The following is a 13736-nucleotide window of genomic DNA, read 5'->3' on the forward strand; positions in this document are numbered from 1 at the left end:
CTGATAACAAATCGCTGGGGAGGCCGGAGGAACTGCGATTCGATGAAGATTGTCCGGGATGTAGAGTAAAACTTTTCGTTGTTCTTTTGGTTTGTTAGAATCTAAGGTTCTGCTGGGATCCATTAAGTGTAAAAACCTGGCCAAACTTCTGTCGGAGCAGCTTAGCTCGGAGAGGAGGCTGAGGTACATCCTGGAGCAAGCCAAGCAGCCCAAGGAGGCTTTAGCAGAACAAGAGGTGAGCGGTGGGGGTGGAGGGGTGGTGGTGCTCGGGGGGCGGGGGTGCGATGGGGAGAGGAACGTACTTCAAAACAAAAGGAAGGACAAGAGTGACCATCGCCCCAGAAAGCCCACTCCATCCATTGACTGACCAACCCTGTTGGCCGAGTCTCCGAATCAGGGTAGGACTTTCAGCTGTCTCGACATGGAGAGTCCCTCCTCTTCCCCCAGGGGCACACTCCACTTACCTAAACCCTCAGATCTTGGACATAAGCTGGCAAGAGGCATCACTTCGGGAAGCCCCATCCCTCCCTGATTCCTGAGATGAACATAAGAAATAGGAGCAGGAGTTGGCCATACGACCCCTCGAGCCTGCTCCGCCAGTCAATACGATCATGGCTGATCCGGTCATGGACTCAGCTCCACTTCCCCGCCCGCTCCCCATAACCCCTTATCGGTTAAGAAACTGTCTATCTCTGCCTTAAGTTTATTCAATGTCCCAGCTTCCACAGCTCTCTGAGGCAGCGAATTCCACAGATTTACAACCCTCTGAGAAGGGGTTGTCTTCTGAGGAAAGGTTGAGGAGGTTGGGCCTCTACTCAATGGAGTTCAGAAGAATGAGAGGTGATCTTATGGAAACTTATAAGATTCTGAGGGGGCTCGACAAGGTGGATGCAGAGAGGATGTTTCCACTGATGGGGGGAGACTAGAACTAGGGGACATAATCTTAGAATAAGGGACCGACCATTTAAAACTGAGATGAAGAGGAATTTCTTCTCTCAGAGGGTTGTAAATCTGTGGAATTCGCTGCCTCAGAGAGCTGTGGAAGCTGGGACATTGAATATATTTAAGGTGGAGATAGATTTTTGAGCGATAGGGGAGTGAAGGGTTATGGGGAGCGGGCGGGGAAGTGGAGCTGAGTCCATGATCAGATTAGCCATGATCTTATTGAATGGCGGAGCGGGCTCGAGGGGCCGAATGGCCGACTCCTGCTATTTCTGATGTTCTCCCAAGTATGTGCGGAGTGTGTTGATGAGTTCCCCATTGCTTGTCCACCCCTGGACACCTGGCCAGTTTGAGCGTGGCTTTGAAGAGGTTACCTGGAGCTGAGTGGGAACAATCCCAGCCCCCATCGGCGAGCCAACCCCCGGCATTGCCTTGGAGAACGTGATCAACAAACTCATGGAATCATAGAACAGTGCAGCACAGAAGGAGCCCATTCAGCCCATCGAGTCAGCATCTCTTTCGAAGAGCAATGCAGTGCGTCCCATTCCCCCCCCTCCCCAGCTCTTTCCCCATATCCCTGCAAACATTTTTGTCCTTCAAGTATTTGGGATTGACAGGGTAGATGCAGGGAGGATGTTTCCCCCCCCGGGCTGGGGAGTCTAGAACCAGGGGTCATACTGTCTCAGGATAAGGGATCGGCCATTGAGGGCTGAGATGAGGAGGAATTTCTTCACTCAGAGGGTGGTGAATCGCTGGAATTCTCTGCCCCAGAGGGATGTGGAGACTCAATTTCTGAGTATATTTAAGGCTGAGATCGATAGATTTTGGGACCGGAATCAAGGGATATGGGGATTGGGCGGGAAAGTAGAGTTGAGATCAGCCGTGATCGTATTGAATGGCGGAGCAGGCTCGAGGGGCCGAATGGCCGACTCCTGCTCCCATTTCTTATGTTCTTTCTTATGTATTTATCCAATCCCCTTTTGGAGGCTACTATTGAATCTGTATCCACCACCCGACCAGACAGTGCGTTCCAAATCGTTGCGTAGAAAAGTTATTTTGCCAATCACCTTAAATCTGGTTATCAACCCTGCAGCCATTGGAAACATTCCCTCTAGCTAAACCCTTCATGGTTTTGAACATTTCTGTTATAGCTCCTCTCGGCCTTCTCTGCTCCGAGGAGAGCCCCCGCCCCCCAGCTTCTGCAGTCTATCCACTTTCCACCATTTGGTCGGAGAGACATCAATGCAGAAGTCTTCTCTTCAGAGAATAATGGACATGGTGTGATCATCAGGACAAAGGGGACTTGTTGTCTATTCTAATGCTGCAGTGACAGTGACTAAAATTAAGGTGTGAGGGGAAGAAGTATAGGATTGGTCGTGACCTATTTCTTATGTTCTAATACAGGTTCCACCTCCAAAATCCAGAGTTCCGGAATCCAGAATGTTCCGGAATCCGGACACCGGGCCGATCCGTGGCGGGGGCGTCCGGAAACCGGAAAATGTTCCGATATCTGGACTCACCCCCCCCCCCCCCCCCCCCCGCCTCGGCGAAGCAACTTTGCCCGCCCCGACTTTGCACAACCCGACCTCGCCTCGGCCCGACTTCACCCCCTCCCTCCCCTTTACCTCGGCTGCCTGACCCGTCCTACCTCGGGCCAGACAAGCAACTCCTCTACATTGGCGGGGCCCCGCCCGATCGGGTCCTCGGTGCTGGGGTCCCGCCCAATCGGGTCCTCGGTGGCGGGGCCCCGCCCAATCAGGTCCTCGGTGCTGGGGTCCCGCCCAATCGGGTCCTCGGTGGCGGGGCCCCGCCCAATCGGGCCCTCGGTGGCGGGGCCCCGCCCAATCGGGTCCTCGGCGGCGGGGTCCCGCCCAATCGGGTCCTCGGCAGTGGGGCCCCGCCCAATCAGGTCCTTGCGGCTTGGCCCCGCCCGACTACCTCATCGACGGGACCAGCGACCCAAATAGCTCCTCGGCGAGCACCCCGCCCCCCTCCCCCCCACTTCCTGACGTTCCGAAGTCCGGAAAAAAACGCAAACCGGATCGACCTTGGTCCCGAGGTTGTCGGATTCAGGAGGTCGAACCTATCAATGACTTGGACTTGAATGCAGAGGGTATGATTAAGAAGTTTGCAGATGACACTAAGATCGGCTGTGAGGCCGATAATGAAGAAGAAAGCTGCAGACTGCAGGAAGATATCAATGGACTGGTCAGGTGGGCAGAGCAGTGGCAAATGGAGTTCAATCCGGAGAAGTGTGAGGTAATGCATTTGGGGAGGGCTAACAAGGCAAGGGGAACACACAATAAATGGTAGGACACTGAGAAGTGTAGAGGAACAAAGGGACCTGGGAGTGCAGGTCCACAGATCCCTGAAGATACCAGGCCGGGTAGATAAGGTGGTTAAGAAGGCATATGGTGGAATACTTGCCTTTATTAGTCAAGGCATGGGCTACAAGAGCAGGGGGGGGTTATGCTTGGACTGCATAAAACACTGGTTAGGCCACAGCTGGAATACTGCGTGCAGTTCTGGTCACCACATTACAGGAAAGATGTGATTGCACTGGAGAGGGTACAGAGGAGATTTACAGGAATGTTGCCAGGACTGGAGAATTTTAGCGATGAGGAAAGATTGGATAGGCTGGGTCTGTTTTCTTTGGAACAGAGGAGGCTGAGGGGAGACCTGATTGAGGTGTATAAAATTATGAGGGGGCGAGGTAGAGTGGATAGGATGGACCTGTTTCCCCGAGCAGAGGGGTCAACAGCCAGGGGGCATAGATTTAAAGTAATTGGGGGGAGGTTTAGAGGGGATTTGAGGAGAAATATTTTCACCCAGAGGGTGGTGGGGGTTTGGAACTCACTGCCTGAAAGGGTGGTAGAGGCAGAAACCCTCACCACATTTAAAAAGTACTTGGATGTGCACCTGAAGTGCCGTAACCTGCAGGGCTACGGACCGAGAGCGGGAAAGTGGGATTAGGCTGGGTGGCTCTTTGTCGGCCGGCACGGACACGATGGGCCGAATGCCCTCTTTCCGTGCTGTAAATTTCTATGATTCTATGTCTTCCATGATAACTTGCCTGCTGGCAACCGCTATCTAGGGCTAACACATCGTGCTCATGGGAGGGTTCCCCAGCGAGAGTAAAACCGACACGAGAGGAGGGGGAGCAAGCAGGGGGAGGGGGAGGGAGGTTAATAAATCTTATGTTGCAACACAACTTCTGAGTCCAGAATCCGCTGACTTTACAGGCACAACTAAAGCAGATCACAATGTACTTGTGGGGTTCAGGAGAGATGTGGTGTCGGTTCCAGAGTTATAGCGAAAACAATTCACATTTATGTTAATGTTTTGTTCCCTTCAGAATAGCTCGTGTTCCAACACACATGACTCTGAAGGTGAGTAAATCGCGTCTGTGTTTGTGTGTGTCCATTGGTATTCCTATCTGTGTGCGGGCATCTGCAGTTGTGTCGATGTGTGTACATGCGCTTGTGTGTGCATGTAATTTTGCATCTGTATGTATGTGTACACTGTTCATATTTTAGGTTCTGTGTGTATAAATCTGTCTGTATTTGTATATATGTGTGCGTGAATGTCAATAAATGTGTGCGTGAATATCTTTGTGTATGTGTGTGTGTCTATATGTGTGCATGTGTGCATATATGTGTGTGTATAATAATATATGCGAGTGTGTATATATATATATATTTGTGTGTGTGTATGTGATAATATATGTGCGTGTGTCTTCATATATGTGTGTGTGGGAGCATATGTGTGTGTACATGTAATAATATATATATGTATATGTATATACATATATATGTGTGCATGATATATGTGTGTGTATCTAATATATGTGTGTATATAGATATATATATATATGTGTGCATGTGTGTGAATGTGTGCATGATATATGTGTGTGTATGTAATGATATATGTGTATATATATATATATATATGTGTGTGTGTATGTGTGCATGATATATGTGTGTGTATGTAATGATATATGTGTATATATATATATATATATATATGTGTGTGTATATGTGTGCATGATGTGTGTTTGGGCAAACATTTAGTTGTGTCTGTTCACTCATATATCTACCTGTGCCAGCTCTCTGAACCTGCTGTCCCCTCAGTTGCAATCCCTTGCCCGTTCCCACATAATCCTTTAAAAAAAAATGTATTTTTCAAAATTGTAAAAGCCGTTCTGGATTCTGCAACCCCTCAGTGTTCCTGATCGGACATTCCATGTCCTAACAACCCTCTGTGGAAAAAAAAAATGATCCTATCCGCTGTTTCCCTTGTGCCTGGGTGACCAGAATTGAACACAGTACGAACTGACCATTCACTCCCCTCTTCCTTGGGTTTCATTGCAGAGGCCCATCCTCCTGAGAGGCAGCCACTCAATGGGGAAGACAACATCCACATCGAAAATGAAGAGGTTAGGACCTCAAGATACTTCTCGCTCGCCATCGCGGCTCTGCCCAACCTCCTCAGTGGGTGGAGTATAGAGGAGAGGAAGCTCGGGGGGGGGGTGTGGGGGGGGTAGGCGTCAAGGATCTAGGGGCTGGATTATCGTCGTGCTTTGCGCCTCTCTTGCATTAGATGAGTAGATGACTCTTCACATCCTCACACCAGGGGGTGACACACCGCTATCGCGTGTCCATGCTCCACGTGTTGTTTCACGGCAAAGTTGGATGCAGATCTCCTGTTCAGCTCATTGACTTTACACAGGATTACGGCACAGAAACAGGCCATTCGGCCCAACCAGTCCATGCCGGCGTTTATGCCCCACTCGAGCCTCCTCCCGTCTTTCCTCATCTAACTCTATCAGCGTAACCCTCTATTCCCTTCTCCCCCATGCGCTTGTCCAGCCTCCCCTTAAATGCATCGATACTATTCGCCTCAACCACTCCCTGTGGCAGCGAGTTCCACATTCTCACCGCTCTCTGGGTAAAGTAGTTTCTCCTGAATTCCCCATTGGATTTCTTGGTGACGATCTTATATCGATGGCCTCTAGTTATGCTCTTCCCCACAAGTGGAAACATTCTCTCTGTATCCACTCCATCAAAACCTATCATCATTTAAGTGAGTGGGCAAAAATTTGGCAGATGGAGTATAATGTTGGAAAGTGTGAGGTCATGCACTTTGGCAGAAAAAAATCAAAGAGCAAGTTATTATTTAAATGGAGAAAGATTGCAAAGTGCCGCAGTACAGCGGGACCTGGGGGTACTTGTGCATGAAACACAAAAGGTTAGTATGCAGGTACAGCAAGTGATCAGGAAGGCCAATGGTATCTTGGCCTTTATTACAAGGGTGATGGAGTATAAAAGCAGGGAAGTCTTGCTACAGCTACATAAGATATTGGTGAGGCCACACCTGGAATACTGCGTGCAGTTTTGGTTTCCATATTTACGAAAGGATATACTTGCTTTGGAGGCAGTTCAGAGAAGGTTCACTGGGTTGATTCCGGGGATGAGGGGGTTGACTTATGAGGAAAGGTTGAGTAGGTTGGGCCTCTACTCATTGGAATTCAGAAGAATGAGACGTGATCTTATCGAAACATATAAGATTATGAGGAGGCTTGACAAGGTGGATGCAGAGAGGATGTTTCCACTGATGGGGGAGACTAGAACTAGGGGGCATAATCTTAGAATAAGGGGCCGCCAATTTAAAACTGAGATGAGGAGAAATTTCTTCTCTCAGAGGGTTGTAAATCTGTGGAATTTGCTGCCTCAGAGAGCTGTGGAGGCTGGGACATTGAATAAATTTAAGACAGAAATAGACAGTTTCTTAAACGATAAGGAACTATGGGGAGCGGGCGGGGAAGTGGAGCTGAGTCCATGATCAGATCAGCCATGATCGTATTAAATGGTGGAGCAGGCTCGAGGGGCCGTATGGCCTACTCCTGCTCCTATTTCTTATGTTCTTATGTTCTTATCATTTTAAAGACCCATTTTTTTTACAAGATAAAAGAGACCCAGCCTGTTCATCCTTTCCTGATATGTATACCCTCCATTTCTGGCATCATCCTTGTAAATCCTCTCGGCGCCCTCTCCAGTGCCTCTATATCCTTTTTATAACATGGCGACCAGAACTGTACGCAGTGCTCCAAGTGTGGTCTAACCAAGGTTCAGCGTAACTTACTTACTTTTCAGTTCTATACCTCTGGAAATAAACCCTTTGCGGGGCTCCCATCACGTTGTCAGGATGGAGGGCGTCTGAGTGAGACTCAGAGTGAGGTGGTCCTCCGATCCACCTCCGAGAGCGTGGTCGCACTCCAACGTTGGCTGGAGATGGGACTAGGTCGGCCACCCAATCTCTCAGCCGGGCAGTCGGGGACAACAACAACAACTGATATTTATATAGTGCCTTTAACATAGTGAAACGTCCCAAGCAGCGTTATAAGACAAAACAAAAATATTTGACCCCGAGCCGCATAAGTAGAAATTAGCGCAGGTGACCAAAACCTTGGGTCAAAGAGGCCGGTTTTAAGTAGCGTCTTGAAGGAGGAAAGAGAGATAGAAAGGTTTAGGGAGGGAGATAATGAGGGGGCTTGACAAGGTGGATACAGAGAGGATATTTCCACTCATAGGGGAAACTAAAACTAGGGGACATAGTCACAGAATAAGGGGCCGCCCATTTAAAACTGAGATGAGGAGGAATTTCTTCTCTCAGAGGGTTGTAAATCTGTGGAATTCTCTGCCCCGGAGAGCTGTGGAGGCTGGGACATTGAATATATTTAAGGTGGAGACAGACAGATTTTTGGACGATAAGGGAGTGAAGGGTTATGGGGAGCGGGCGGGGAAGTGGAGCTGAGTCCATGATCAGATCAGCCATGATCTTGTTGAATGGCGGAGCAGGCTCGAGGGGCCAAATGGCCGACTCCTGCTCCTATTTCTTAATGTCCTTATGTTCCAGAGCTGAGAGCCCAGGCAACAGAAGGCACGGCCACCGATGGTGGAGCGATTATAATCAAGAGGGCAGAATTCGAGGAGCGGGGGGGTTGTGGGGCTGGAGGAGATTACAGAGATAGGGAGGGGGGCGAGGGCCATGGAGGGATTTGAAAACAAGGATGGGAATTTTGAAATCGAGGGGACACCTTAAAAGGGAGGTAAAGAAACAATGTCAAACGCCAACAATATCAGACGGAGAAAAAAAGACGTTCTAATGTCTCTTGTCTCATTGTCGACAGGCCAAAATGGTTCCAGAAGGTCGCCCATCAAAGTCGAACAAGCAGAAGCGTTTTCGCTGTTACACCATGGTAATCGGCGCAGACGTTGGTGCAACGTGACGCTCCTAGCGACACTTTTCAGGAGGGGAAGGTGGGGGTGGGATTTAATGTCCGCCTGGCCGGGGCTGCTCGGGAGGCACAGAGACAAAGGGAAGTTGAGATTGGGGCGTTGGGGGCCTTGATGGGGAGCGGGCAGGCTATCCTCCGCACTGCCCGGCGATACCTGGACTGGGCGATGGGGTTGGCACCGCGTTGGCGCAAGGCTTGACGAGATGCGCGCCGCTGTCGCCCGCCAAGCTCGCCGGGATGACCCCCCCCGCCCCGCCCTCGGCCAAGAGAGGGCCCAATTCCGTTTTGGGTGGGTCAGCCTGTGGTCCGGCCTGACCACGCCCACCGTTGCCAAAGCAGAGGCGCGGGAATGCCGCGCCCGGCCCTGAACCTCGCATTGCGTTGAATGGAAGGGACTCACTGTCCCGATAAACACTCTTGATTTTGATTTCTGTTCCAGGACGGAGAGGAGGTGTTTGACACGATGACCACAAGGGAGGTAATAGTGTTTCTTATGAGCTGTATAAAGAAGGAACTAACTTTTACAGAGTGCCTTCCACCTCCCCGGGACACCCCAAAGCGCTGCACCGCCAGTTAATTATTGTTGCAGTTGCGCAGGCTAACTTGGCCAATTTGATGCACAGCAAGATCCAACAAATGTCACATGAGATACATGACCCATTAATTAGTTTTTTTTGGGGGTGATGGTGGTTGAGGGATAAATGTTGGCCCAGGACGCCGGGGATGACTGCCCTTGCTCTTCATCCGATACCGGCCGTGGGACCTTTTACATCCATCTGACCAGGCCGATGGGGTGGGGGGGCGCCATCGGTTTAACGTCTCATCCGAAAGACGGCACCCGCCCCGGCCTCCCCGACCCCGACAGTGCCGCACTCCCTCGGTACTGGGGCTGAAAACGGCCGAGGCTGTGTGCTCGAGCCCTGGGTTTAGGCCCCACCGGCCCCCTGATGCGGAGGGGAGAGCGCCAACCAACCGAGCCCAGGCTGACGCTCAGCGACAGTTATCATAGGCCGCAAGGAAATGCACGGTAGGCCCCAGCAGCTCGGGAGCCGGGTATCTGATGCAGACGGAAAACCAGCACCGTGGAAATTCGGTCGGGCCTCTGTCCCCCGGCATCGAAGCACTGACCACGCTCGACCAGCTCCGCTGGGCGGGGCCACATCGTCCGCATGCCCCAGACACGAGACTCCCCAAAGCGAGCGCTCTACTCGGAACTCCTACGCTGCAAGCGAGCCCCAGGTGGGCAGAGGAAACGTTACAAGGGACCACCCTCAAAGCCTCCCTTGATAAAGTGCAACATCCCCACCGACACCTGGGTGTCCCCTGGGCCAAAGACCAGTCCGCCCTAAGTGGAGGAAGTGCATCCGGGAGGGCGCTGAGCACCTCGAGTCTCGTTGCCGAGAGCATGCAGAAAGCAAGCGCAGGCAGCGGAAGGAGCGTGCGGCAAACCAGTCCCACCCACCCCTTCCCTCAACCACTGTCTGTCCCACCTGTGACAGAGACTGTAATTCCCGTATTGGACGGTTCAGTCACCTGAGAACTCACTTTTAGAGTGGAAGCAAGTCTTCCTCGACTCCGAGGGACTGCCTACGATGATGATGAACCTGGGCCGAGCGGTACATTTTGTGCCGGAGAATAGTTTGCGTCTCCGGCGGCAAAATTCATCAGTTGGGCCCTGAGTGTAGGGATCGGGGCGCTAAGTGGGGGGGCGTTCCACACCTCTCTCAGGGCGCTACACCGGCTAAGCATGGGAAGATCCCGAGCTAAACAGCCGGCCTCGGAACGCTGTAAGAGAGCCTTCCGTGAAAAAAAAACCCACCAAACAACATTCCCGGTACATTACTGACACCATCACATTAATCGCAAAAATAACAATCGCACTTACCCGCGGCCGGCATGACTGAGCCCACTGCAGCCGCGACAGAGCTCGGTCCGCCCGCTTTCACAGGCGCTCCCACTAGGGGGCGCTGCGGGGCGCGGCGGATCCGGCGGGAGACACAAATCGAGCCGGCGTCGCCAGCAGGGGGCGCGGCACACCGGCTCGCCCCTCCCGGGCGGTACTGCTCCACGCCGCCCCGCCCCCCCCGCAAACCCAACCCAGAATGTCCCCCCGCGGGGCGCTGGAGGTTAACCGCCCGCCCCGGAAACGCTGCCCGACGCCATTGCCGCCCCTCTGGGGGCGCTAACAAGGGGCGGCAGAAGTCCGAAACTCCAGCCCAGTACAGAGCCAAAGTACCACGAAATTCGCACAGCTAGAGATCCGGTTTGCTTGATATGCTGCACGCACACACACACTCCCCCCGCAGCCCCCCCTCCCCGCCATTGGGACACACTTCATTCACCGACAGAGAAATTATACATCAACAACTTGCATTTATATAGCGCCTTTAATGTAGCAAAACGTCCCACGGCGCTTCACGGGAGCGATTATCAAACAAAATTTGACACCGGGCCACATAAGAAGAAATTAGGGCAGGTGACCAAAAGCTTGGTCAAAGAGGTCGGTTTTAAGGAGCGTCTTAAAGGAGAAAAGAGAGAGTGCAGAGATTTAGGGAGGGAGTTCCAGAGCTTGGGGCCCAGGCAACAGAAGGCACGGCCGCCAATGGTGGAGTGATTATAATCAGGGATGCTCAGGAGGGCAGGATTTGAGTGTGTGGTAATGGGGTTAGATGAGACTAGGTGGGCCAGTGTAGAGGGAGCTTTACTCTGTATCTAACCCCGCGCTGTACCTGCCCTGGGAGTGTTTGATGGGACAGTGTAGAGGGAGCTTTACTGTGTATCTAACCCCGTGCTGTACCTGCCCTGGGAGTGTTTGATGGGACAGTATAGAGGGAGCTTTACTCTGTATCTAACCCGGCTGTACCTGCCCTGGGAGTGTTTGATGGGACAGTGTAGAGGGAGCTTTACTCTGTATCTAACCCGTGCTGTACCTGCCCATGGTGTGTTTGATGGGACAGTGTAGAGGGAGCTTTACTCTGTATCTAACCCCGTGCTGTACCTGCCCTGGGAGTGTTTGGGACAGTGTAGAGGGAGCTTTACTCTGTATCTAACCCGTGCTGTACCTGCCCTGGGAGTGTTTGGGACAGTGTAGAGGGAACTTTATTCTGTATCTAACCCTGTTGGGGGAGAGAGGGAAGGCTTCTTTTCCCACGAGCGGGCCCACTGATACAGAGGGTCGACGCTCACCCCAGCCCACGTAGCAATTCTCGAAGTTAGCAGACAGAGACGGATGGCAAAGTATAACGATCTTGATTACGAACGTCCGGGAACAACCCGCATCACAGCCGCCTGTGAGTGGGGATACTCCCCGAACAGCACAATCGTACAACTTTTATACATTTCAAAAACCCCTCTGTTCCCGGACAAGACCTCCCTAGATCTCTAATTGGACTACCTTATCAGTACTACTCCGGATTGACAGGTCATGAGCTCTGACTGACAGGCCATGATCTCGTGACCATCTTAGACCGTTCCCAGAATGGTATCATTACGTTGGGATTTGTTATACATTTTCTTTGGTGCCATGAAGTCTCTCTGGTCTCTTCTCACCGCCTTATCAGCGGTGTGTTTAGGTTCTCTCCTATTGACATTCCATGTTGGAATACTATCTGGTATCCCAACCCATAACAGTACCTTCTGGAGCCTTGGAGCTGGAATGTACAAGGCGTGAGAAGAGATACAAGGCGTGAGAAGAAAAGCCTTTACCTCCTTATGCAGGAACCAGCACTTTAACCCTTGTCCCGCTGGTACCCCTAATGCCAAATTTCTCTTACAATTCCCCCCCTTTTGGCCCTTGGCTATACGCCAAGCTGGCCATAATTCCCGACAACTATCTCCCTGTAGCGAGTTCCAGATAGGTTCGTTCATCCGGGTGGCCATCTCCCAAGCTTCGGGACCTCCTGAAACCTTCCTACAGAGTTATATAAGGTAAGTCCTTCCAGTCGGACTGCTTAAATTTTCATCCCTTATGGCCTTAATCATAGTGCATGCCCTGACATGTCGTTTGGCCTGTTTTATTCTTGCACGTTAATCCAATCATGACCAACAGAACAAGGCCCTGTATTACTACAAGTACGTGTGATATTATTCTTATCCATGGGTGAATTTGAATATTAAGTCCAATGTCCCACAGCCTTGAGTACCAGGGCTGATCAGCCAGCATTGCGTTAGTGTCCCTCTGTAAATTGTCTATTTCTTCCATCAGCCGGATATACTGTCGTCTTTGATTTTGGATTCCTTGCACCAGACGTTATTGTTCCTCATTTAATTCCGGTATCTGTTTGCCCTGCGGTTCCCATACCGCCTCTTCGTACCCTGCTCGGAGGGTATCCGTGATTGTTCCGTGGATGATTTCCGTTGCCTCGGGATGAATATGATATCCGTCTATGTCTATTTCACCCTTCGGTCTGAAGCAGAAGTTAGGACTAATGAGGACACAGAGGGTGACTCCTCCCCTGGTCTTAATGGTTAGGTTGGCTGTCCCCGTGCTCACGCACCACTCTCCGTTCCCTTGCGGGGCAGCGATGGTCTCCAGGTCGTGTTCAAGAGGAGTGATACTCAGCATACATCCGTTTATCTGGTGGAATCCGCACTAATCATTCGTCATTCGTGGCGTACCTCGACATAAAACCACTTGGTTATTTTTATAGCAGTCGGTTATGGCAATGCCTCTGGTACTATTGTTAACTTTAATTGCCCATCTGGCAGGCTGATGGTAACGCAACCGAGTTTGGTTTCTCACTTCACCGATATTATCAATCTGGTATAAGGGGTCTCCCTTTGTTACATCATACTGTGGTATGGACAACACAAATCCAATCATAGTCACTCGGCCAGTAATACATCTGAATTTTGGCACCCATGCGTGGCTATTCCTTCGTACCTCGCATGTGTTATTCACCTTTTTATCTAGAGTCCAATTGTTAAGTATACTGTTTGGGATCCAATCTGGTATGTCCCCATTTTGGAGTTGTTCCAAGTTATGTTGTACCTCACTTAATATCCAGGCCCCATACCCGGAGCAAACTATCTCAGCTTGTAATCGTTTACTTATAGCGTTTCCCATTGCATGGATCAAATTTATTGTCTTGGCATGTTTCTGCAAGGTATGGGCCACCTGTAACAGTTCCCCTTCCGCGCCATCTCCCAACCGCGCTTGTATCCATGTCTCTCCCCAGCACACCCCTCAAGATTTGCGTCAAGGTATTGACCCTATCGTCTATTGCATACAGGTCTATGGTATTCACTGTTGCAAGTCCCGTAGCGTAACCCGTGCCCAGCATTTCCAGCGGGAGCTCGGAGCAGTCAGTCGAGGAGGCGGGAGCTCGGAGCAGCGCGAGTCCGGGGTCGGCGAGAGGCCTATAAAGGCCAGCGGGAGCTCGGAGCAGTCAGTCGAGGAGGCGGGAGCTCGGAGCAGCGCGAGTCCGGGGTCGGCGAGAGGCCTATAAAGGCCAGCGGGAGCTCGGAGCAGTCAGTCGAGGAGGCGGGAGCTCGGAGC

General features: G+C 51.4%; 1 protein-coding gene across 1 annotated transcript in view; it reads left to right on the forward strand.

The window, feature by feature from the left end:
* The window catches only part of LOC139232668 (chloride channel protein ClC-Kb-like), a 92878-nt gene that overhangs the window by 58792 nt on the left and 20350 nt on the right, over positions 1 to 13736 (forward strand). Inside the window, exons 16-20 of the mRNA XM_070863133.1 lie at positions 99 to 235; positions 4298 to 4331; positions 5313 to 5377; positions 8132 to 8200; positions 8679 to 8717. Of these exons, the coding sequence (XP_070719234.1) occupies positions 99 to 235; positions 4298 to 4331; positions 5313 to 5377; positions 8132 to 8200; positions 8679 to 8717 (344 nt within the window). The remainder of the gene's footprint in view (positions 1 to 98; positions 236 to 4297; positions 4332 to 5312; positions 5378 to 8131; positions 8201 to 8678; positions 8718 to 13736) is intronic.

This window comes from Pristiophorus japonicus, chromosome 20, assembly GCF_044704955.1.
Source record: "Pristiophorus japonicus isolate sPriJap1 chromosome 20, sPriJap1.hap1, whole genome shotgun sequence".
Lineage (NCBI taxonomy): Eukaryota > Metazoa > Chordata > Chondrichthyes > Pristiophoridae > Pristiophorus > Pristiophorus japonicus.